Source organism: Zeus faber, assembly GCF_960531495.2.
Source record: "Zeus faber genome assembly, chromosome: 2".
Lineage (NCBI taxonomy): Eukaryota > Metazoa > Chordata > Actinopteri > Zeiformes > Zeidae > Zeus > Zeus faber.
The window spans coordinates 22,144,703-22,167,757 of record NC_137189.1 but is presented as its reverse complement, the minus strand read 5'-3'; the positions used below and the strand labels follow the sequence as shown (position 1 = coordinate 22,167,757).

The 23,055-nt window shown below is 46.7% G+C and overlaps 3 protein-coding genes across 3 annotated transcripts; 2 read left to right on the top strand and 1 right to left on the bottom strand.

Annotated features, from left to right (window-relative positions):
* Positions 1-101: 101 nt before the first annotated feature.
* Positions 102-4,773, bottom strand: exoc8 (exocyst complex component 8). The gene is made up of 4 exons (XM_080024038.1): positions 3,237-4,773; positions 2,046-2,299; positions 1,353-1,601; positions 102-622 (listed from the first exon to the last, which is right to left on the bottom strand). Exons 1-4 carry the CDS (start codon positions 4,390-4,392, stop codon positions 215-217), a joined length of 2,067 nt encoding a protein of 688 aa, XP_079880164.1. The 5' UTR covers positions 4,393-4,773; the 3' UTR covers positions 102-214.
* Positions 4,774-5,267: 494 nt separating this feature from the next.
* On the top strand, positions 5,268-11,265 carry sprtn (SprT-like N-terminal domain). Its single transcript, XM_080022407.1, has 5 exons — positions 5,268-5,741; positions 5,849-5,948; positions 6,782-6,910; positions 7,522-7,828; positions 9,703-11,265. The coding sequence occupies exons 1-5, from the start codon at positions 5,359-5,361 to the stop codon at positions 10,461-10,463; spliced, it is 1,680 nt and encodes a 559-aa protein (XP_079878533.1). The 5' UTR covers positions 5,268-5,358; the 3' UTR covers positions 10,464-11,265.
* A 4,124-nt stretch (positions 11,266-15,389) lies between these two features.
* On the top strand, positions 15,390-22,278 carry fam89a (family with sequence similarity 89 member A). Its single transcript, XM_079996559.1, has 2 exons — positions 15,390-15,658; positions 19,306-22,278. The coding sequence occupies exons 1-2, from the start codon at positions 15,410-15,412 to the stop codon at positions 19,612-19,614; spliced, it is 558 nt and encodes a 185-aa protein (XP_079852685.1). The 5' UTR covers positions 15,390-15,409; the 3' UTR covers positions 19,615-22,278.
* The last annotated feature ends 777 nt before the right edge of the window (positions 22,279-23,055 follow it).

Sequence of the window (23,055 nt, the reverse complement as noted above, 5' to 3'; positions counted from 1 at the left end):
TCCCATATGGGGCCGCTCCCTTTCCGGCTCTGTCCTCATTTCTTTTTTTAAGATCTCAACGTTCTTCCTAACTTAGAGGAATATGCACATTTCCAGAGCCATTGACAGGAGAGAACATACATTTATTTTTAATTGCTATCACTGGCAGGCTCTGCAGTCTCTTCCCAATCCCCAAAACAAGCGTAGGTGAACAAAACAAATCCTCGGCCCGCCTTCAGACCAGCGAGGTGGTGCTCTCCGGGTTCACCCTGACCGGCCGGGTGCTCTTCCTCAGGTCCTGCAGCTGCTTGGCCGGCTTGCCCACGCCCGCCTCGAACCTGCGCTCCACCGCCGGCAGAACCGTGTCGTGCAGGAAGGTGGCATTAAGCAGCACAAAGGCCTTCTTCTCGGGGTCCTGCTCGCAGCGCAGGCTGTAGTCCACATGCTGCACGGCGGCCAGGATGATCTCGCGCAGGCTCTCCAGCAGCACCATGTGCAGCTCGGGGAAGTAGAGCTTCAGACCCTCCTCCAGGAAGCCCATCATCTGCTTGGTGAAGGCCACCACCGTGTAGCTCAGGTTCACCCAGCAGTCGTCACCCGTGTACTGCTCGAAGGTGCCCATGCCGCAGTTGCGCATCTCCTCCTTTAGGATGAAGAGGAAGATGAAGAGATGAAGGCCTAACAGGCTCTGATGTGCATGTGCTGGTATAAGGACTCTCCAAGAGAAAGTTTGATCTCGGTTGTCGGCCACACTGCTTTCATTTGAAAATATTCTCATCTGTATATTGTATATTCGATGTACGCTAAATGCACAACATATACATCAAAAACAAAAAATATCAACAAAGTAAAACAAACAAGTCATAAAGTCATCTCATCTATTTAAAATAAATGACATTAAATTAATGACATTAACTTTTAAAGACAGACTTCTGATTCCTGTGATGTATAAAGAAGCGCAGATTATTTGATTGTGTAATATCGAATTAGATAAGGGTCTACTTTTTCTCCCGAATATTGACCAGGTTTCAATTTTGTTTTAAGTCTAAATAGATCCTACCTTTATGCCAATATATGATCCTTTCGAAAGCTAAATTGAGCTTAATTCTTTAGTATTCTTTGGTCTTTTTTTTTTTCTGTATCAAAAATATTATGGAACCATGACACCACGGTTTGGTTCAGTTCCGAACAGAGAATATAGTGAATCGTTACAACTCTATAGATGAAGAAATGCTATACACGAGGAGTCTCTGATTTAGCCAACACCTAGAGAGAAAGAGTGCTCATTATGCTCAACAAACAGCATTCATCTTTTCTCTGCAGTACCCCCGATTTATTTTGCGAGGTCATCCTCGGTAAAAACAGGGCATCACCTTGAGTTTGGCCAGGGCCTCCGGAGTCATGAGGTTCATTCTCCTCCACATCTCCTCTGAGTTGCGGTGCTTGGTGGCCTCGATGATGATGTCCTTGTAGCTCAGGAGCGCCGCCCGGACATCCTTGACCAGCAGCGACTGCAGCGTGAAGGTCAGGTCCAGGCCAATGTCACTCAGCTGCTTGCAGTGCTCCTTGGCCACTTTGACGCACTCCGCCGCCGTCGACAGGCTCTCCTTGCTGTCAAACACCTGGGGAGCCGACCAAAACCACAACCCGGGTTAATATCAAAACGCTGGGCATGCTAGACTTCACTTTGAAACTTCAAAGAGTGGGTCAGATTCCGTATCGTTTATCTTTCAACGTGTCTTTCAACATGCTGTCCACTGTAAAAGTATTACAGAGTCAAAGTCTAGTTTGGGCTGCAACTGGTCAACTTTTTACTGCTGCGGTTCTGCATTCTCTGACCGGTTTACGGCCAATAACCTGCATGCGCTGCGTTGCACCTGAGCTGCGTTGCGCCAATCACATTCAACTGAATTTCCGTATCCCTGAACCACAGCAGTCTCAAAGGGATTTCACAAGCTTCACATTTCACATAGAAATCAACGGCATTCCCTGGTCTCTACCCAGCCAAGGAAAAGCAACTCTTTAGTGTCCTCCGAAAGCATGACCGTCCTTATTTCTCCGCCTACCTGCTTGCTGAAGGCGTTGACAAACATCTTCATGGCCGACCGAGACCAGACTACGAAGGCAGAGTAGCAGCCCGTGTTCCCAGCGAAGTCCATCTCGAACTCCTTGGCCGTCTCCAGCAGGCTGGTGAAGAAGATGTTGCACAGCTTGTGGATGTACAGCAGCGTCGCCCCCTCGATGCGCAGCTGGCGTATGGCCGTCTGGACCGCTGCTGCCCGGTTCTTCAGGAACAGCTCGCAGGCCTTGGTGGACTGGCCTGGTCGGGAGGGAACAGAACACCGCACAGCTTTGTGAGTTTCACAGGGAATCAGGTTCTAGGGAAATCAGAAAACCAGCATGGTGTTTTCTGATGAATGAGGATGTCAGCTCGACGAGAGAATATATTTGTGGTTAGTGCGGTCTAATAAGAGACCTTATGTTACGCCTCTGTTGGAGGCGTTCAGCCATAGTGAGTACCAGCAAAAGAGAGGTCATCTCATTGGCTCTTCACAGAATTAATCACTCACCACTGAGCCGAGACTAAGGACCCCTGATCATTTTTAAACATGTTCAATATTGTCAAGAGGCGGGCCAAGGCAAATACTGTATTTAGAGTGCTCCGACTGGAGCCTCTGATCACCGCACACTAAGATTAAGATTAGATTAAGACTTCTTTATTGTCCTTTCTCAGCACTGGCAAAGATCGAAACAAAATTTGTCCTCTGCATTTGAGCCTTCCTACACACCGTAGGAGAAGTGGGCAACACAGTGCAGCTCCCGGGGACCAACTCCAGCTCTTTTTGCCACTTTGCCAGTGCATTGGTCAGGGGCACCGACAGTAGTATTAACCTCTAACATACATGTCTTTTGATGGTGGGAGGCAACCGGAGCATCCAGAGGAAACCCACACAAACACAGGGAGGACATGCAAAGTCCACACAGAAGAAGACCTGGGTCGGCCTTGCTGTGAAGAAACAGCACTAACCACTGAGCCACCCTGCAAATAAAGAGCAAGGGTGAAGAAAGCAGCAAGAACTGAAGAGAGACTGCCATGACTCGTTTCAAATATGAAATGCATTTTCTTATGAACTTAAGAATAATAAAACAAGAGATCTGGCTAAATATTTGTGTTTGAGATACTCAAAGGCACAGTGTCCCTGCATATTCAGCTGGTATTTGTTGGTTGTAGGCCTGGTGAGATGTTGTTCACAGACCTAGCCTGATCAGCTGGGACACGGCCCGCCGAGTGGCCTTGGGCCCACCACGGAGAGACCTGTCCGGCGACAGCTCGAACACCAGCACCTCGGTGAGTTGACGGACACGCTCGTCCACCTCAGACCGGAGCTCCTTGACCTTCTGGGTGACGGGCTGGTCGCGGAGGTACTCGCTGAGCTTGTCCAGCAGATCCACGGCGCCCTCAAAGTCCCGCTGGGCGATGCAGACGTCCAGGTCTTCGGGGAGCTCCTGGATCCACTCCGGGCTCAGGTCCACGGCTTCCTCCGAACCAGGGGTCTCAGCCACGTCGAGGTCATCGTCAAAGGGGTTGGTGGACACCTCTGGCCTGACCGGGGAGCGGGGGACCTCCTCCTCCTTCTTGTGGCGGTCCTTGGTCACTTTGCTCTTCTTGGTTTCGTCCAGGATCTCCAGCCACTCCTTCTTGACCTTGCTGTTCTCCGCCTGGAAGATGCGGCTCTCCGGGAACATCAGGATCTTGAACATGTCCTTCATGGGACTGTTGTCTTTCACGTTGACCACAGCAAAGCTCTCCAGGTCGTAGAGGGCGTTGTACTTGTACTTCACGGCCCCGCGGCGGGTTGGCAGCCAGGTGGCGATCAGCAGACAGTCGTTCATCAGGAAGGCGTGGACCTTCTGGATCTGGCTCATTGTGTCCACGTCGAACTCGGCGAGATCCCCGTTGTAGACCAGGTGCCTTCCCGGGGTGTCCATGATGTTCTTGCCCCCTTCCACCTTCTCCAGCAGGGACGTGAGGGTCCTCTGCTTTACCTCCTCGGTGTCTTTGGGGAAGGCGGTCAGCATCTCCTTGGACGTCTCGTCCCGGTCCGCGGACAGCAGCGCCTGCGTGACGCTCTCCATGATGCTCTTCTGCTCCGTCAGGATGTGGCTGAGCTGGTACATCTCGCTCTCCAGGTAGGAGATCTCCTTGGCCGTCTCGATGAACTGCCGGTAGTTCTTGTAGACGTTCTTCTTCAGGTTCTGCGCCGTCTCGTCGGCCAGAGTCTGGATCTTCTGCCGGTGCTCCTGCAGGTCCCGGTCGCCGTCGGACTGCTGCGACAGCTGCTTGACGTAGTTCTGCGGGTCGAAATTGGCCGATTCCAGCTGCCTCCGCAGTCGGCTTCCCGTCTCGGTCATTTTCCCCCACCGACGTTGCGTACTTCGACGCTGTGCGGACGGTCTGACGACGCTTGATAACGGAAGGGCGAGTGCTCGTCTCGCCGCTCTGGCTTCTCGACCAAAACAGGAAGTGGTGTGGCGTTCAGCCGACCCGCGGGCCCGGGAGATCCCGCGCCCCTACGCGGGAAGCCGCGGGGAACAAACCATTTAAGTCCAAGTGTCACGTCGAGAATGTCGGGGCAGACCGCTCGGGTCCGAGTTCATCGGAAAAACGGACCTGGCGTTACAGCGACGTGGCGGCACACAGCCTCGAAGGGTCAACAGGCGTCCTTTACATGGGTTGTAATTCGAAAACACGCCTTAACTTAGATTTGAACGACAATGTCGTTTTAAAGTTACATTTTGTATCTTGTCCGACTCTTAAGACTCATAAACCAACACCCATTTCGCGCTAGCGTCCATGTTTCCCCGAACAGAAAACGAATTTAGCTCGGAAAACCACGCAGCTGACCACCGAATCGGAACTGCCGAGTTCCAACGGAACGCAGCATCCAACAGCCTAGTAGGCGTCCCGTGTTTCAAGAAAGTGACTGTCCAAACAAAACAAATATAGCATTTTGTACAAATACACTGAAAATGGGTGTATGCTATTTATTCGCGGATCGACCGATATAAATATCGGTTTTTACGTATATAATGAAAGAAACATGCTGTTATACTCGTATTATTCGTAATTGCACTTGTTTAATTGGACACAAATGAAATGCAGGGATAGTTTTCAATGGGCCAGCAATCCGCAGGGCGGACCTTACGTATCCCAGAACCGGGGCAGCGTAAACAGGAAGAAGGGCGGCGGAGGGCGGCGGGGGGCGCTGCGTGCTTCTTCCGTCGTTTCTTTTCCGCCGTCGTTTTAAACCGTTGGCTACAGTTTCCAAGAATGTCTTTTCATTCACCGACGGCTTCCCGCCGCCGCCGTTGTTGACGATGGACGAAGATCTGCTCCTCGCCATTCAGCTGCAGGAGCAGTTTAACAGTGAATACGAGTCGTTGTCATTTTCCCCGACGAGTCCCCGTGATGGCGACGGCGGCGGCGGCGGCGACGGGGACGGGGACGGGGACGGGGACCCCCGTTTCGGTCAGAACCGCAAGAAGCGAAGGGTGGAATCCGAATCCGGAGGCGGCGGCCACGTCGCTCCCTTCTCCGCCGCGCCCGCCCGCGTCGAGAGGCCCTTGTCCATCGTGGACGAGTCCTGGGAGACGATTGACCCCAACCCCGACGCCAGAGCCATGTTCCTGGGCTTCAACAACATGTTCTTCTGGGGGAAGCTCAGCGGGGTGGAGGTCAAATGGAGCCCGAGAATGACACTGTGAGCCGGCTCAAATTCGGTGACATTGTCTGCCCCATATTTTAAAGCTAAACCGTCCCGTACTGTAGGTGTGTGAGTATGATCTCTCCCCTTCCACCCCCGTGCAGCTGTGCAGGTGTGTGTTCTTACGAGGGACGAGGCGGACTGTGTTCGATCAGACTGAGCGAGCCTCTGCTGAAGCTCAGACCCCGGCGGGACTTGGTGCAGGTGAGTTGGTTGACGATGTCTTTATCATACCACAGGTCATATCATAAACCTATGTAGAAGAAAGAAACACACACACACTACACCTGCATATTCTTCAACACTGCACAAACATAATAATATGGACCGGAGTCGTTTATGATCGTCTCCTGGTTCTGTACTATCAGGAGTCAGTAATCCTAGCTTCGGATTCAAGGAGTATGATATAGATAGATAGAAAATTGCAGTGTCAGCAACAGCTTACATAAAAAAAAATGATATGAATGAAAATTATAAACTAAATGGCGATGTATGGAAAATGTGAAAAAATACAATAAACCAAATGATAAACAACAAAATATAACCTGAGAACAGAAAAACATTCAAAAGGTAAATACAAATCCAAATAGAAGTGACCTGGAAGATTTGGGCGCATACAATAACTAATTAAATAAAGTGACCTTGAAAGCTTGACCTCATGTGAGAAAGAGATTTAGCAATTATCCAATGCACACAGTATTTCAATTAGCTATTAATATCAAGACCATAGAAAACAAATGACTCATTCCTCCCAAGAGAGTACACACACCTCACCATTAAGCATCATGAAGATACTCATGCCGATCTGTCTTCAATTTTATTCGAGGCCAATACGAAATCCAAAAAGCATCTGTGAAGATGAGCACCCACTGAATGCTATTTTGTCAGAAAGAAGTGTAGGCCAAAACCTGGATCAAAATGTTGTACCAAAGTGCAAGTTTAGGAGATGTGAGTGCTTTGACTGCCATAAAAGTAGTAATTTCAACATATTGATAAAAAAAATGAAAAATGGGGAATAATCCTTCTCCTCTCTCCAGACTCTCCTCCACGAGATGATCCACGCGCTCCTGTTTGTGACGCAGAACAACAGAGACCGCGATGGACACGGACCCGAGTTCTGCAAGCACATGGAGAGGATCAACAAAGCCAGTGGGACGAAAATCACAGTGAGTGTGATTTTTAAGTATTAAAACTTGAATGCTGTGTTTCCCAACCTTTTTAAATGAACCGGCAAAAGAGTGAGCAAGCCAGCTACAAACTGAAGATAATTACTGAGGATTTAATTAAAGTCCAAGGAAAAACAGGCCAATACATTTGGCATAATTCATATTGAATGTGACTGATTTACTGTTTGTATTCCACCAAAATAAGTAATTTAGACAGAATTAAATCATTCTTGGGAGAAATCCATACACCAGCCAGAGCCGAACAGAGTCTTCTGACTCTCCCTCATCAGGAAGTCTGAAAAAAGAGTTGAAAAACCAAACGACTCTTTTTACTGAGTGACTCGTTACGAACAAATCTCAAAAAAGCGTCAAACCTTTTGTCACTAAGGATAGTTATCACTTTCAGAATGAAATTTGTTCTGATGAACGCAGAGCTGTCATTCCGCTGAAACTGATGAATTAGTGCAGCCTTGCAAATTTTATCTTGCAACACAAGAGCTTATTTCCAGTGGAATTTGAAAAATGTTCATGGAATAGCGGTTGAAAGCAATTTCCCTTCTCTGATTCTTCGCTCCCGCCATTCCTTCCCTCCCTCCCCTCCGCTCCGTCAGGTCTACCACACCTTCCATGAGGAGGTGGACGTTTATCGGCAGCACTGGTGGCGGTGCGACGGGCCCTGCCAGAGCCGCAAGCCCTACTTCGGCTTCGTGAAGAGGGCCATGAACCGGGCGCCGTCCGCTCGGGACCCCTGGTGGGCGGACCACCAAAGGACCTGCGGCGGGACCTACACCAAGGTCAAGGAGCCAGAGGGCTACGGGAAGAAGGGCGGGAAAAAGACTGAGAGCCTTAAAGATAAGAAGGCCCCAGAGAAGAAGCCGGCGGGGAAATCGAAGCCCTCCGCTGTGACCGCGGAAGGAGGTCAGTTCAACTCACTGCTCCAAACAGTTCGATTCAACAGAAAGTCGTATTAAATCAAGAAGGATGGATGGATGGATGGATATATTTTTTATTTATCCCCAAAAGGGTTACAATATCCCAGCAGCTCAGATCAACACAATAGGCTGGCTGTGTGTGTGTGCGTGTGCGTGTGTGTGTGTGTGTGTGTGTGTGTGTGTGTGTGTGTGTGTGTGTGTGTGTGTGTGTGTGTGTGTGTGTGTGTGTGTGTGTGTGTGTGTGTGTGTGTGTGTGTGTGTGTGTGCTGTATATGCAGAGGCAAATATAATATAGCAAAGCAATTCAATACTAATAGGAAAAAATAAAATGGCAATATATGGAAAAATTGGAAAATATAGACTAAACCTATTGATAAACAACAGGTATTACCTAAAAAACAACAGACAAACAATTAAAAAAAAGGCCTGAAAAGTAAAAAGATCATGTCCAAAAATGAAATATACAGTCCTATACAATAACTTGTGAAATAAACAGTGAAGCAGAAAGATAAATGTACAATAAACCTGACATTAAATATACAGTAACCCTTTAACAGTGAACAAAATGTTAACCATAAGCCTATACATCAAAAAACAAAAATTGACAGTAAACAACAAGTAACAAATATTAAAATGTTTACTTTTTTGTTGTTGTTTGTTTCGTTTGTTTCATTGAGCAACAGATGATACCCTAAACCACGTTAAAAAGCCTAAATATTAATTTTGAAGCTCGCTGTCACTTTCTAATAATAAGAAAGAAAGAGTTGTATACAGCGTATACACCGATCAGCCACAGCATCCAAACCACTGACAGGTCAAGTGAATAACATTGCTCATCTCCTTCCAATGGCACCTGTCAAGCGGTGGATATATCAGGCAGCAAGTGAACAGTCCGTTTTTGAAGTTGATGTGTTGGAAGCAGGAAAAATGGGCAAGCGTAAGGATCTGAGCGACTTAAAGAGGGCCAAAATGTGATGGCTAGACGACTGGGTCAGAGCATCTCCAAAACAGCAGATATGCAGTGGTTAGTACCTACAAAAAGTGGTCCAAGGAAGACATGGGGAGCGAAGGCTAGCCTGTCTGGTCCCACCCCACAGCAGAGCTACTGTAGCACAAATTGCAAAAAAAAAATGAATGCTGCTATGATAGAAAGGTGTCAGAACACACAGTGCATCACAGCTTGCTGTGTATGGGGCTGCGTAGCCACAGACCGGTCAGTGTGTCCATGCTGACCCCTGCCCACCGCTGAAAGTGCCTACAATGGGCACGTAAGCATCAGAACTGGACCATGGAGCGATGAAAGAAGGTGGTCCGGCCTCTGGTCTGAGTTAAGTTTTCTTCTACATCATGTGGATGGCCGGGGTTAGGGTCCGATCCGATGGAGCATCTGTGGGATGTGCTGGAACAACAAGCCCGATGCATGGGGCCCCCACCTCACAACCTACAGGACTTAAAGGATCTGCTGCTAATGTCTTGGTGCCAGATTCCACAGGACACCTTCATAGGTCTTGTGGAGTCCATGCCTCGACAGTTCAGAGCTGTTTTGTCGGCATGTGAGGCAGCTACACAATATTAGTGGTTATTCATGGTGGTTTTAACGTTGTGGCTGATCAGTGTATCATCTCAGAACCATTGACGAAGTTCCCAGTTAAAAGGCAACAAATATAGAAAGTTTGAAGGGATTTTGGAATTGAAACAAACAAGAATTTGTTGAATTCGTTCTTGTCTTAAATTTCACTCAAAAGTGATAAATTATGAGATGAATGCAATAAAAAAGATCTTACAAAGTTATTTATTATGTTGCTCATTGGTAATGGTACAAATATTTATATCCCTTTTTTAACATAATCCACTTTTCAGGCTCTGGGTCGCGGGACATCAGAAACATAATCCCCTTCAGTGGGAAAGGCTTCCTGCTTGGGGGTAAGTCGCTGCCCTCTGCCTCCCAGTCGTCCCCGTCTCCAAAACCACTGGAGCCGGACGCTTTGTCCCCTCCACCCAAGAGCAAAGCTCCAGCGACGCTGCCTAAATACCCGTCGGTCAGCAACACCAGGGCCTTTGTCAACATCGATGGCTCGCCGGTCCGAATCCCAAAGGACAAGCGGCACGCGGACGCCTTGAAGGCCAGGCAGAGGTCTGTGAAAGAGCTTTTCAGCGGCTTTCAGACCAACAGCCAAGCCGGTTCGCCCTCCGCATTGGCCTCCAAACCCCCCAACGAGCCGGCTAAAACGTCCTCATCCTGCTCTTCTCCCAAACCACGAGATAACCGTCCCCCCTTAAACCCTAAATACCCCGGGTTCAAGGCACCGAGCCCCGGTGCCTTCACCTCGGCTTCCAGGAAGAGGTTGTGGGACGAGCGAGGCGGCTCCGCCAACATCTTTGACTACTTCCAGAGGACGGTGGGCCGCGAGTCGGCAGCGGGGGGCGGTGGCGGCGGCGAGGGGGCGGCGGCTGGGACCGCTGCAGGGCAGCAGCACAGAACTGCCACAGCCTCTACCTCCACCTCTACCTCCTCCTCCACCTTAACCTCCACCTCCCTGGAGACGGTCAGCTGTCCCGTGTGCCAGGCCAAGGTGCAGGAGTCAAAGATCAACGAGCATCTGGACTCTTGTCTGTCTTGAGGAGCGGGGTGAAAGGTCAAAGTCAGCAACTCAAAACCATGACTCGAGTAGAAGCCCACACAGAGTGCTGTTGTTGTTAAGAGTTTAAAGGATTTACTCGAAGTCGGTTACTCAGTAAGCAGTGCCAGCTCTATTTGTTTTAGAAAAGGAACTGGCTGTTCCTTGTTCATTTTACTATTGGTGCCAAATTGTGTTATTAAAATGTTGTTTATACAAGCGCTTCTCTAAAAAACCTGAGCCTTATTAACACCCAGCAGCGGGCTCGGGACCAAAAAAGATCAATACAGTTGCGTTGACGATTTTAAAGGATTTTTCAATCAGGGACGGAGCACTTTGTACTTCCATCGCAGAGGAGGAGATCTGGCTCCTCTGGGCAGCACCAGCGTAAGACAGAGTATAGATCTGCTGATCTTCCCACTGCAGAGACAGTGAGCGACACTGGCTGCTGATTTTTTTTTTTTTTCTTTTCTTTTTTTAAATTCTGTATCCAATTTCACACGCGCCAGCTATTGACTCGCCCACAGGCTGGCCTCCGCATTCTGCAGGATCAAGTGCTTATACCAGGGCGTACGGACTAGGATATCGGAGCAGGTTTCAAGGTGCTGGAAGTCTTCGGGAATGTTATTCATTTCTAAAGTGGTTATACGGATGGAATCGAGTAAATTATCCTCAAAGTGATTGTGCTCAGAGTTGAATTGACTGTTACAAAATAATTGGATTTGTAAACATCTGGCTTTTATGTTTTTGTTCTACTGGATATATCTTTTAAGATGAAGTATTAAATAAAATAGTTTGAACTGTTCCCACTGTGCATGAATGTGCTTTTGTGCTATTGTAGCCCTGCCACAACATCCTTTAAAATCCTATTTTTTCCTTGCACAATACCAATTCAATCACACGGAAGAATCGCATCTTTCTCAACCACATATACTTCAAACATCCTGGCACGCTCACATGCCTTTTGAATAGTGTTCCTTCCGTCTGATCCCCAAGGACCTGGTTTGAGATGTGGAGACTTGCGTGAGGTCTGTTGATTCATAAGCATAGAAAGCGCATCAGGACGCGGTAATAGAGCAGGGGAAGGGACGGCAGGGCCACTTTAACCTAGAAATGTTATATGTTCTGCTAATCTGTGTCTTTTCACTGATGGTGGACAGTCGTGCAAATGTGCAATGCTGTGGAAATGAATGAAACCTGGGATCCTGCGGTGAGATCAGTCACTGGGGGGAAAATGTGTTTGTTGCTATGAATACTATAGAGAAGTAAGTAAACCCAGTATAAAGTGTGCTTCACACCGATTGCGTTATCGCATCCCACAGTCAAATCCTCCCCTAGAGTGGCCGTCGGATGAACTGCGCTTGGGTTTTGCATCACAAAATACTAAAATGTAGTTTGTTCTGCTGGACTTTTCCATGAATGACGTGAAGTGTGGGGAAAAACAAGAAAAAGGTCAAATGCACATAATTTAAATATATAAAAAGAGACTTATTGATAGTCAGTCTGGTGACTCACATTCATATGAACATTCATAATAATTCACTTTAATAACATTATTTTATATATGTAACTTATTTACTTAGCCATTTCAATGTAAAACCCGACTGATGTAACTTCGGACTGATGAAACTTGAAACACATCCTGGAGCCTAGATCAGCCGCGGAAATGCCGCACCACACCACGTCACAGCTTTTCGTATGCGGGATCCGACACCGTAGGGATGACTGGATTTCCGGTTTGTTGTTATCGTTTGTCGGATTCAGCGTGAAGCCGGCTTTGGACAGGATTTCTCCCTCCTCGTGGTTTCCTTTTAGAAACGCACAACACAGTAGAATGGTCGTTTCTGCTGACAGGGGGTCGATGGAAGGGGGGTGGGGACAAGGACAGCTGGGGGACAAGGGATGGAAAAGAGACCGGAGTAGAATTTCCACCAGCGAGAGAGCGTAAGGCCACGGCGAGGGAGAAGGCGTGGAGGTGACGGTGAATGAAGCGAAAACGAGGGCTGGGCAGCAGGGCAGCGGGTGGAAGTGGGTGGGGAGGGGGGGGGGGGTGGAGAGAGAGATGGAGAGGAAAGTGAGATGTCAGGGGAGAAGAGGAGTAGAGTGGTTGGGGATGAGAGAGAATGCCAGGAAGGATGACTCAGTGTGAGTCAAATGCAAGAAATTAAATCAGTGAAGAACGAGCAGATTGTAGGGTTTTTTGACTGGAGATTCCTGCTTCGCTGTTTCCCATCTGGGGGGAGAGGACGCTCTTCCTCCATTGACTTCCTCTTCCTTTTCTCCTACCGGGGGGAGAATGGTGAACGGACAAGTCCATGAAACCCTTTGACAATGACGCAGCTGTTGGCTCACGAAGGCTTCCCCTTCCCCGTCCCCCATCCGCCCTACATTGACCGAACCCCTGACCCCCCCATCCACAACCCCCAACCTCACCCGCCCACACTCCTTCTCAGGACTGTTCTGTGATTCTGACAATGATAGATCCCCGGACAAATTCCAAGTTCAATTGGAACTGCCTTTATTGCCTTTATCGGAGAAGGAAAGTACTCAAAAGTACTCTTCCCTTAAAGATGTTCTAATTTGTTTTGTTTCGGGCAACACAAAGAACAGAACGCCGCCCGCCAGCGGAAATGAGGGGCATATAAGCCGATATATCTCCAGGGGCCATGATTAGCCAGCCTACGCTCAAAGCAAGTCACTTATTGTGCCTTTTTTTAGCAAGGCAGACAGTTGAGCTGCAGGTCAGATTAACAAAAGGGCCCCCCTAACGTGACTATCCCATAGATTCCCCCCGGGGGGTACGGTCGTGCCGCCTAATCCTCAGATCGAGGCATCTCTGTGGAGAGGACACAACAGCCCTTGTGATGATGATAAAGAGAGATCACCCGCCTCCCTCCATCCCCCCCCCCCCCTCCATCCATCTGAGCTCAATCACTTCAAACTGCAGCTGTTAACTGTCAGATGATGGCTCATCTTTTAAAGCGCTGGCTAATCTAGAGGGCAGAATGCTCTAAAGCGTGAAAAAAAATATATACACTACGTGGCCAAAAGTATGGGGACACTCCAACATCACTCCCATATGTGATGGCTGAACATCTCATTTCAAAATCATGGGGTTAACCCCCCCCTTCCCTTTGCTGCTCTAACAGCCTCCACTCTTCTGGGAAGGCTTTCCATGGTTTTTGGAACATGGCCGCGGGGATTTGCTCACATGCAGACACAACAGCATCAGCGAGGTCAGGCGCTGGTGTTGGGGCGACGGGGGCCCGGCTCGTAGTCGACGTTCCGATCCGTCCCAAAGGTGTTGAATTGGGGTTCAAGTCTGGGCTCTGTGCAGGCCGGTCCAGTTCTTCCGCACCAGAGTCACTCAACCATTCCTTCATGGACCTCGCTCGGTGCAGAGGGGCCGTGCGCACGGCGATGTGAGGCTTGTGTGCAGCTGCTTGGCCATAGAAAACCCAGTTCGTGAAGCTGACGACGAACAGTCCTCGCGCCGACGTGGCTTGCGTAGGCAGTTTGGGACTCGATTGTCGGGCGATTGTTGCGAGAGACGATTTGCACGTGCAACGCGCGTCAGCACTCGGCGGTCCCGTCCTGCGAGCTTGCGTGGCGTAGCGCTTCGTGGTTGAGCTGTCGTTGTCTCCTAGAGGTTTCCACTTCACCACAACAGAAATTTAGGTTGACCGGGGCAGGTCTAGCAGGGCATAAATTAAATGTACTGATTTGTTGGAAAGACGGCATCCCATAACAGTGCCACGGTGAAAGTCACTGAGCTAGTTATAGAAAAACGAGACATGGTGATATATTTAATTCATAATACACATGTGGGGCGTCTGCCTACATCAGTGTATGTGTGAATGTGTGTGTGTGTGTGTGTGTGTGTGTGGCACGCCTATGTCTATCTGCTGTGCAAGGCGTGTGTGTTGCCATTGTGTCTTCGTTTTGAGGTTGTTGGGACGGGGCTGAGGGGGCTGGTCTGGCAGCCCACCATCTGTCACTACACCGACACCATTGTTACTCAGGCACACTCCCCTCGTGACCCCTCGACCCTGCGTCTGCGTCTTGTTGGGATTGGGAAAATTCCTCCCATCTAGTACGACGTCAGGTTTATCGGCATGTATATACCAGGGCGGGAATATATCTTGAATAACGATGCCGATGGTATTCATGAACGATCATTGTCATTCGTGTGACTTTTTTTTAAGGTCTAATTCTATAGCGAAGATGGTACGCTGTGCTATAGAGCAGACTGTCGCATTCTAGTGACTGAGAAACGACAATTTCCTCGGTCGTGAGAATAAACTCGGCATTTTGACTTTTTTTCTCACGATTCCGGCTTTGCCTGTCAAATGCTTTTATCACATATAATATTTATTTATGCATTTATAATTTTAGTGTATAAATATATATTTATATATTTTTTCAGGTTTTCTAAATTATGGAATTCATTTCATCATGAAATTGTTTTTGATATAATTTACGGAGTATATAAATATATATACACAAGACAACAGCATAAGCATATATATATATATATATATATATAAAATAAATAAAAAACAAACGCAAAAACGAACCCAATCAAACACAATGAAATGAATATGCAATTACCCCTCCCTCCCTGCCTGCCTCCCTCCCTGCCTCCCTGCTTTCCTGCCGGTGGCTGCGGGCGGAGCGACGCCCAGTCCGCCGCCGTGTTAAATGCACAGGAAGTGAGCTGCACCTCCAGAGAGAGGGAGCGCTGCTGCGGGCTGCACCGGAGGAACACAGCCGCTGCTCGGCCGCGCTGCTTCAGGACAGTTCTTGTGTTTGGAGGAATTGCGGAGTCGAACAGACCCGTTGTAGCCGAAAGGAAAAGTCAAGTCCAGCCGCGGGGTTGGTTTTGTTTTGTTTTGTTATTTAAAGCGCGTTAATTATACAAAAAAAAAAAAAAAAAACCCAAACAAATCATGAACGGTAAATCGGCGAACGGCGCGACGGGCGGGATGGCCTGCATCGAGGGTCTGCCGCCGCTGCCGAAGAGCCTGAGCGGCTTGCTCAACTCGAGCGGCGGCTCCTGGAGGGACATGGAGCGGATGTACGTGAAGAAGACCATGATCCAGGACGACCTGAGCCGGGGGCGGAACAACGCCGACAGTCTGCTGGCCAGCAAGCCGGCCAACCTGGACGCCGCCCTGGCGCTGCTCCGCAAGGAGATGGTAGGCATGGAGGTCCCGCACCGAAAACCAACCCCACGAGTCGACGCTATCTCTATTCTCTCTGTCGGTCTCCGTTCGCCAAGCGAGAAGCCTCTCCGTGGTCAAACCGCTGGAAGCCTGTGTTGCGGAAAACACTTTAGCGGCGGTTCGACGTTAGCGTGTTTCGTGGGTGGGGGTTGCGATTAACAGTCGTATCGCGACAGGTCCACGCACTCCTGTTGCCAAATTGTGACACGCCGTCTTTCTGGAGCCTGTCTGACGTCCGAAAGCCGTAGAGGATGCAGTGCGACGACCGATCGCGACGTCGAGGTAGTCCTGCCCAATTCTGTCGTCCAAATCGTTGCCCTTCATTTGAAACGGGGCTTACTTGGTATTCGCATGTGGTTCTAATGTGATGAATCTCAGGTCTCACGGTACTTTTGGCCGACACCGCAATGTTGACACTGTGACAATATTCTGGGAATGACCAGTGGAGCTTTCAGAAGATATTTACACACAAATATTTGAGGATCACGAGTAATGTGGATAACATAACCAAGCAGACGCAGCCATTAGAACAGACTATGAAGTTCAGAAAATTGCAATTGCTGTACGACAATGCAGCCTTAAAGATGACATCTAACTATATTATGAATCCCAGGCGATATCTCTTCTCATATCAAAGTCTATATTCTACCGATTCACTGCCCAGCCCTTGTAGGAGTCCCCCTTAGGGATATCACTCCAGATAATCCTGTCTATTGTGATCCATTATTGCCTTCCATTTTGCAGCGGAATGCGTAAAAATCTTTGCGGTACAAAGGGGGTAGCGAGCTGTAACGGGCCGTTTCCCTCGGTCCGTCCTGTTAAACTTGAGATGAACAGGGCGGCTATTTGCTGCGATAAGGCCTGGGATGCTTTTAACCCCCACTTCCCCTTCCCCTTCCCCCCCGTGCTTCACAGAGCCAGACTGCATGTTTTCCAGATGGCAAATTCCCAAAGTCCAGGTCAGACTTTCTTCCGTTGTTAGTGTTAATGTGTTACCGCGGAACTCGCAAGCCTCGGAACAATAAATACAACTTATGTAGGCCAGTGCCCTATATTCCAAAGCTTTGCTTGGGTCTGGGGAACCCCTTTCCCCAGCAGGGGGCCCTTCAGGGGGCTGCCAAGTGGCCTCCAGCGGAAAAGAGACACTTTCATCTCCCCTCTTACTGACGGATGTATCTGATGTATCCATCTGTTGGACATCCAGAACATCTTATCGTTTGACAAATACTGATCGCCACAGCACCGTCTTGTTACCCTGTCCCGAAGTACTTTAGTCAAAACTGCTTATGCTGGTCCACGATGGATTGTGTGGATGGCGGCGATGACAGTCGATTAGTACGCAGTGGAAATAGACAATGGCTTAATGATGGTTTCCTCTTATATCCTCTCACATTGGGCACCAGAAGGGCTGCTGCTCTAGGCTCTTGAACTCACGGTTTCAAAAACGATCGGACTTGCGACAGGCTGTCTTGGCTCCGACGGTTTGTATAAGCTTGGGGGAAGCAGGTCTGCAGTCCAGGCCGCAAAGCCGCAAGGAGAAAGGCCCCTTCGTCACATCAACATTCGGTTTTTTTTTACCTCGGCCATCCTCTGAGCCAAAAAAAAGGAGGAAAAAACACGGACTTATTGTCTGGTCCAAGGGCTAAAAATATCAGCATGGCTAAGCTGTACCTTTTCTTAATGGCCCATTTTTACAAGGGGAGTTGAGGCTCTCCACATAAACACAGAGAATAATGCCTTATAATCAGAATACTACCATATCATGGAAAAAAATGTGGATAAAAAGAAACAAAGTCTTCGGGATCCGGACAAAAAAATGCACATGCATTACAACATACACACTGACTTCACAACCAGATTACAGGCCCTATATTTTCTTAGCCCTGGATAGTCGGTCGCTAATCCCATTTAGTAACCATTGCATGCGTCATTTCCAGCCGTCAGCGCGCCCTGAATCAGAGCTGGTGGCGATGGCGTTGTGTCACAGAGTGGTACAGCCTCACGCTGCGTCAAAGAGTGTAACAGTGTGTGAGCGTATGATGCCGATGTTCCCCAGCAGCTGGTGTGGGCATCGCGGGCGATTTAGCGCCCGTTAACTGAGTCATAACCCACCCGCGGCCCTTTCACGCGGGACCGGTGATCCGGTAAATGCTTTGGGTAAATAAAGGCCGTCAGCAGAAAAAGGCTCGAACTGCTGTCACGTCCAACAGCAACATTCTGTTTTTGTTTTTGTTTTTGTTGGGTTTTTTTTTTTTTTTTGCAAAAAATGGAAGCATGGGTTTTGGATTGCTTGGAAAGTGTGTGGAGCAGTGTTTTTCAACGACTCTTGTGTTGTAAGATCAAAATTGCAAGGCTGTACTAATTCATCAGTTCAAAAACTATTTGTAGCGATGAAAGGTTGGACTCTTTATTTGTTTGAGATTCAGTTCTCCACGAGTTGTTCGGCAAAGATTTATGGCAATTGAGTGAAAATTGGGATGGGTGAAATATATAATATATTATCATATGAGACTAGACATCGTCTTGAGTAATATCGAGATATAGGATTTGTTTTGGGCTTAGTGACATTGAACTGATCCAGATGAACACTGTTAATAACACTGTTATTACACTGTTGTAGCTGAGTGAAGTCAACAGTAAATGCCTCTATGGTCTTCACAGCCTTTAAAGAGACTATTGATAAAGTATTTCTTGGTAATATCCCCTTCCCCACACCTCTTTTAATCAAGCAGTTCAGCTTTGTTTTTGGAAGGTGCCACACAAGTGAAGTTTATTCATTTATTGTTATTACCCTTAATTTAGATGAATATTGTGTGGCGGCGCTGATTGGCACAGTAGCATAAAGCAACTAGTCTTGAGGATGTACTACTACAATATGTAAAGTTGAAACATTTTAAAACCAGCAAAGTCACCGAAAGAAGACCATAAATCAAACTGTCAGAAGGTATTTAGCCCCCCCCCCCCCTCGAGTGAATGCACCGACATCAATGGCGGTATCCAGTTTCTGGTCCGATGCTGTGATCATGTACTGTAACTCTGAAGAATACTCTGCTATCTAAACCCCACACTAATGTAAAGTGAAACAGTTGCATTGTGCTGTTGTTGTACTGACTGAAAATGTCAGTATTTGTACTAGTATTCTGTATCGAAACATACCCATGGGTGAGTACTGCTGCTCGGTCTGAAAAAACGTCATTGGTGCCTCCCTACTCCTATGAAAAAAGCAGAGTGACCACAAGTCACTTAAAGAAAATAATAATAAATTAAAATGAGTTTATTTTGATGAACAAAAATCCCAATTTTGATTCTTTTTTTTATAATTTTTTTTTGTTAAGCCTGCACTTTTCAAGGAACAACCTTTCAATGTATTTGCCTTATCTACATGCTCCTCTATATGCGGTTACCATAGTTCATGTCGGAGTCCGCCAGGGGACGTTGCAGTTTTGACTGTAATTCTGGGACTTAATCCACGCCATCATGGACGATTTCACGGACTGCCACTTTAAAGTCCCAAACAGAAATATTGCAAAAGAACATCAAAGGATGTCACAAAAGCATGCAGTACATATCCAAGTAGTCACATCTTATTCATTAATTATTCTCCCCATCCCCCTCCCAAGGTGGGTCTGCGGCAGCAGGACATGTCGCTGCTGTGCCAGCTCTGGTCGCTGCACGAGTCCATCCAGGAGTACAAGGGCAGCTGCCAGGACCTGAGCTCCGCCTCCGGCCTGATGGAGAACGGCTTCTTTGACGAGGACGACGAGTACTACGGCGAGCCCGGCGCCACGCCCACCGGGGAGCAGCCGGACGGCGAGGTAGGCGAGGGGCTGGCGGCCGGCGGGGCCCTCTCCGGGGCCGCCAAGAACGGCGGTAGTGGCGGGGGAAAGGACGGCAGCTGGCTGCAGGACTCCTTCCACGTCACCATTTGAGAGACGGAGCTCGTTGGGGCCCGGGCGGCCGGACAGATGCAACCCGGTTGTCCGATTAACCCGGGTTAAGATCTGGGTTTCCGGAGGACTTCTAAAAAGACATTTCATGTGAAGGGGCTCTCCCCGTCCTCTGAATGAGGGGTTTTATTGTGGTATTCCTGGGGACCATAAATTGACAGCGGTGACCCCCCTTCCCTCTCTCTGAAAACTTTTCTCCTCGGGCGAATAAACACCGCTGCTAGCGGTAGTTGGGGAAATGCTGACGATTTGGTTTTGTTTTGTTTTGGGTTTTTTTCCCCAGCAAGTGAAGCCTGAGCCGATTCTAAATATAATAGAAGACGACCTCCATTACCATCGCGGACACTTGTCGAGTCTGATTGTGTCCTTTAACAAAACACTACGTTTTTGTTTTTTGAGACCGCACAGCAAAAATTTCCTTTTTTCCTCCTTTCTTTTCCCAAACAGCTCTGCTTCCGCTCATATTTCATACGGGCTTTTCTTTGTTTGTTTGTTTTTTCGCGCTAATCTATCCCAGAACTATTTACTTATAAAGATCAAAAAAAAAAAAGGTTTATTTATTATATAATATAAATACCGTTTTTAAATGTTTTTGTTTCAGCTATTATCCTCTGTAAAAGTTTTTAGTTTTTGTTTGTTTGTTTTTCTTTTTACCCCGGGTTGGGAAGTGATTCAACAGCTCCAAGTCACTGTCATTGTTGCTGGTGTTTGGTTTTTTTTAACTGGGGTTGTTTTGGATTTTTGGGGACTCAAAACTGTAGTAAATGGATTCCTCACTCCCTCAAAAAATAGTAAAACGTTCCAAAATGCTGGAAAACCTTTTTATTTACTGTCTATACACCCGCTGTAAGCTTTTCAAGAGTCTTGGAACATGTAGCCATGGCCAGCAGAATACAGGGTACCTTTTATAACCTTATAATCTCACAAGTCATATTCATTTTTGTTTCTTTCTTATAAGGACCCCATTCTTTAAAAAACAACAAAAAAAAAAATTACTAGGACTGTTTTATTTTTATATAAATATTCCCAGTCCAGCTCGGACCCTTCAGCAGCCAGATAGCTTCTACAGTATTACTAAAGCAAAAACCGGCAACGGGAAAGCAAGTTCAAGCATTGCGACAACCTATGGCTCCACCTGACTCCCATATTTAGGCGAAACCCCCGAACATGTAGTGCTGCCTCCCCTAAATAAAAACTCAACTGTTGACATGGTTTCAAAATGAATGGTCAGTTACACCAAAGAGAGAGGAGGACCAGTGCACACGCTTGGAATGTACAATGTCAAAAACTGTAATGTACAGAACCAGACGATGTAATGACCTAGCGGCTCTCAAACTATTAAAAAAAAAAAAAAAAAAAAAAAAGTATTTTATAGTGATGCTATTTTAAGGAATGTGTTTTGTATTTTTTTTTTCCTAACAATGACATGTCCATTGAATAATGGTGAGGGGGCGGGGCTTAACGTTGCGTCTGAACCATCAGTGGTGGTGTGACTGGTCGATAGAGAGGTAACGTAACATTATCTGTTGGGGTGAAAAATGGTGTCACAATATTATATAATATTTATATATTGATACTCTATTACACGTTGAGAGGCAGGTTAGCATTTTGATGACATCGAAGATTGAAATTGCATTTACTTGACCCAACTTCATAGCATTTGTGGAGGTTTTTTTTTTATGTATTTTGGCAGCCACTAGTGGCCAATGGAAAGTAAAACGTAAGGATTATGACCCCCTCCTTTCAAAATGTGAATTATATTTATTTAGGGTGCCTCTAATGTAATCAAATGTTCTGTTTTTTTTTCATTTTTTACCTCTCCCCTCACAGTCACACTTCTAGATATTATTAAGCTGCACTAAATGGTCACCATAAAGCCTGACAATGCCCCAAGCTCTCACCCCTACTTTATAAAAAAAAAAAAGGATTTGGGGCATCATCACGGGCTCCATAAAATGACATTCACCTCCAAACTGACGATCCTGTTTGATTTGAATGTTTCCTTTTGAGATAATGTGTTCCACCCTCCCCCCCCCCCCCAACCTCACCAGCCTTGGCATGCAAATTATTGGCGCTTGTTTCAGCCGGTTGTTGTTGTTGATATAATTATTATTCCCTTTTGGTATTGCAAAATTTGTGTACACGTAAAGCCAATTATATCACAGCGATTTGGTCTATTAAATTAAGGTTTGTTTTTTTTATTTTAAATGTTTTATTTTTTTTTTTTTTTGTTTTGTTTTTTTTGGTCTTTCTTTCATTGAAAGTAACCCTCCCCACACACACAGCTACGATTAGTGCCTTGTTTTGGAGCCAGGGACCGTGGGCAAACTATCGTACCCGGAAGAAGAGGAAGGGGAAAAAGTGTGTTGACAAAAAAAACAATGTCGTTTTGCACGTGTCGGCTTGTTTCTTCAGTCCTCAATATATATTTTTTTCTTACTTTTTTTTTTTTTTTTTTACACAAGTTTGTCCTTTTTGGGGGGACATGGATCTGTATGAAAGAAAAACATGGTGCTTCTATTACAGTAATGGTACTGTAATCAAACCCAGCATTGTACACCAGCAAATTGTAAACAATTGTACCATTTATCAGTTGAACAGCACGAATGTCCAAAGCCTAAAATCTTAAAAAAAAAAAAAAAAAAAAATATATATATATATATATATATATATATATATATATATATATATATATATTTTATCAGACTGTTTCTCATTTCCATCCGATGACTATCAGATTCATTTCCATCTCCTATTTATTTGTATATTCATATATTAATGACATCTACAGTATTTTTTTTCTTATTTCATATCTATTATTTCCTCTCCTTCCCATTGGCCGTCACGTCGTCAGTGAATGACCGTACTACTGTTTCTCAGAAGATTGTTTTTTCCAACGCTATCTCTTATCATAGTCACAGATCTTATGAGTTTAATAAAGGTGATTTGTTATATATTTTCCTCCCCTGTCCCCTTTTTCAATGTCTTATATTTCTTAGTTGTTTCTTTTTTTCTAATGGTAAGGGACGCATGGTCAATCTAGTGCACAAAAATGCGACAAGTGACATTTGCAGTTTGGATTTAAATTATTTCAGCTTGGAATGTTTTACACTTATTTAGAGATTTCTCTCGCTCTACAGAAAATGCAGCACAGAATCCAGTGCACTGTGCGGTTGGCCCAGTTTCTCTCTCTCTCTCTCTCTCGGTCTTATGCCCCAGTTATTTTCGTTTTCTTTCAATTTTTTTTCTTCTTCTCTTCCCACATTTCCTGAAAACATCCCACCTGGATTTTGAATTCTGTGCATCGATCAACGTTTTGGCACAGTTCCACTTTAAATGAATGGCTGAAAGAAAGGTGCTCAAGGGAGGACCTTGATCATTTCCTCTTCGGAAAAGCATCAACGTAGTAGGCCTACCAGGCTA

Coding starts and splice junctions, on each gene's coding strand:
- exoc8 (XM_080024038.1), bottom strand. CDS start 4,392: ATGACCGAGACGGGAAGCCGACTGCGGAGGCAGCTGGAATCGGCCAAT. Junction 2,300..3,236: donor GTCCCAGCTGATCAGGCTAG/GTCTGTGAACAA, acceptor CCTCCCGACCAG/GCCAGTCCACCAAGGCCTGC. Junction 1,602..2,045: donor TCAACGCCTTCAGCAAGCAG/GTAGGCGGAGAA, acceptor TCGGCTCCCCAG/GTGTTTGACAGCAAGGAGAG.
- sprtn (XM_080022407.1), top strand. CDS start 5,359: ATGGACGAAGATCTGCTCCTCGCCATTCAGCTGCAGGAGCAGTTTAAC. Junction 5,949..6,781: donor CCCGGCGGGACTTGGTGCAG/GTGAGTTGGTTG, acceptor TCCTCTCTCCAG/ACTCTCCTCCACGAGATGAT. Junction 7,829..9,702: donor CGCTGTGACCGCGGAAGGAG/GTCAGTTCAACT, acceptor TCCACTTTTCAG/GCTCTGGGTCGCGGGACATC.
- fam89a (XM_079996559.1), top strand. CDS start 15,410: ATGAACGGTAAATCGGCGAACGGCGCGACGGGCGGGATGGCCTGCATC. Junction 15,659..19,305: donor CGCTGCTCCGCAAGGAGATG/GTAGGCATGGAG, acceptor CCCCCTCCCAAG/GTGGGTCTGCGGCAGCAGGA.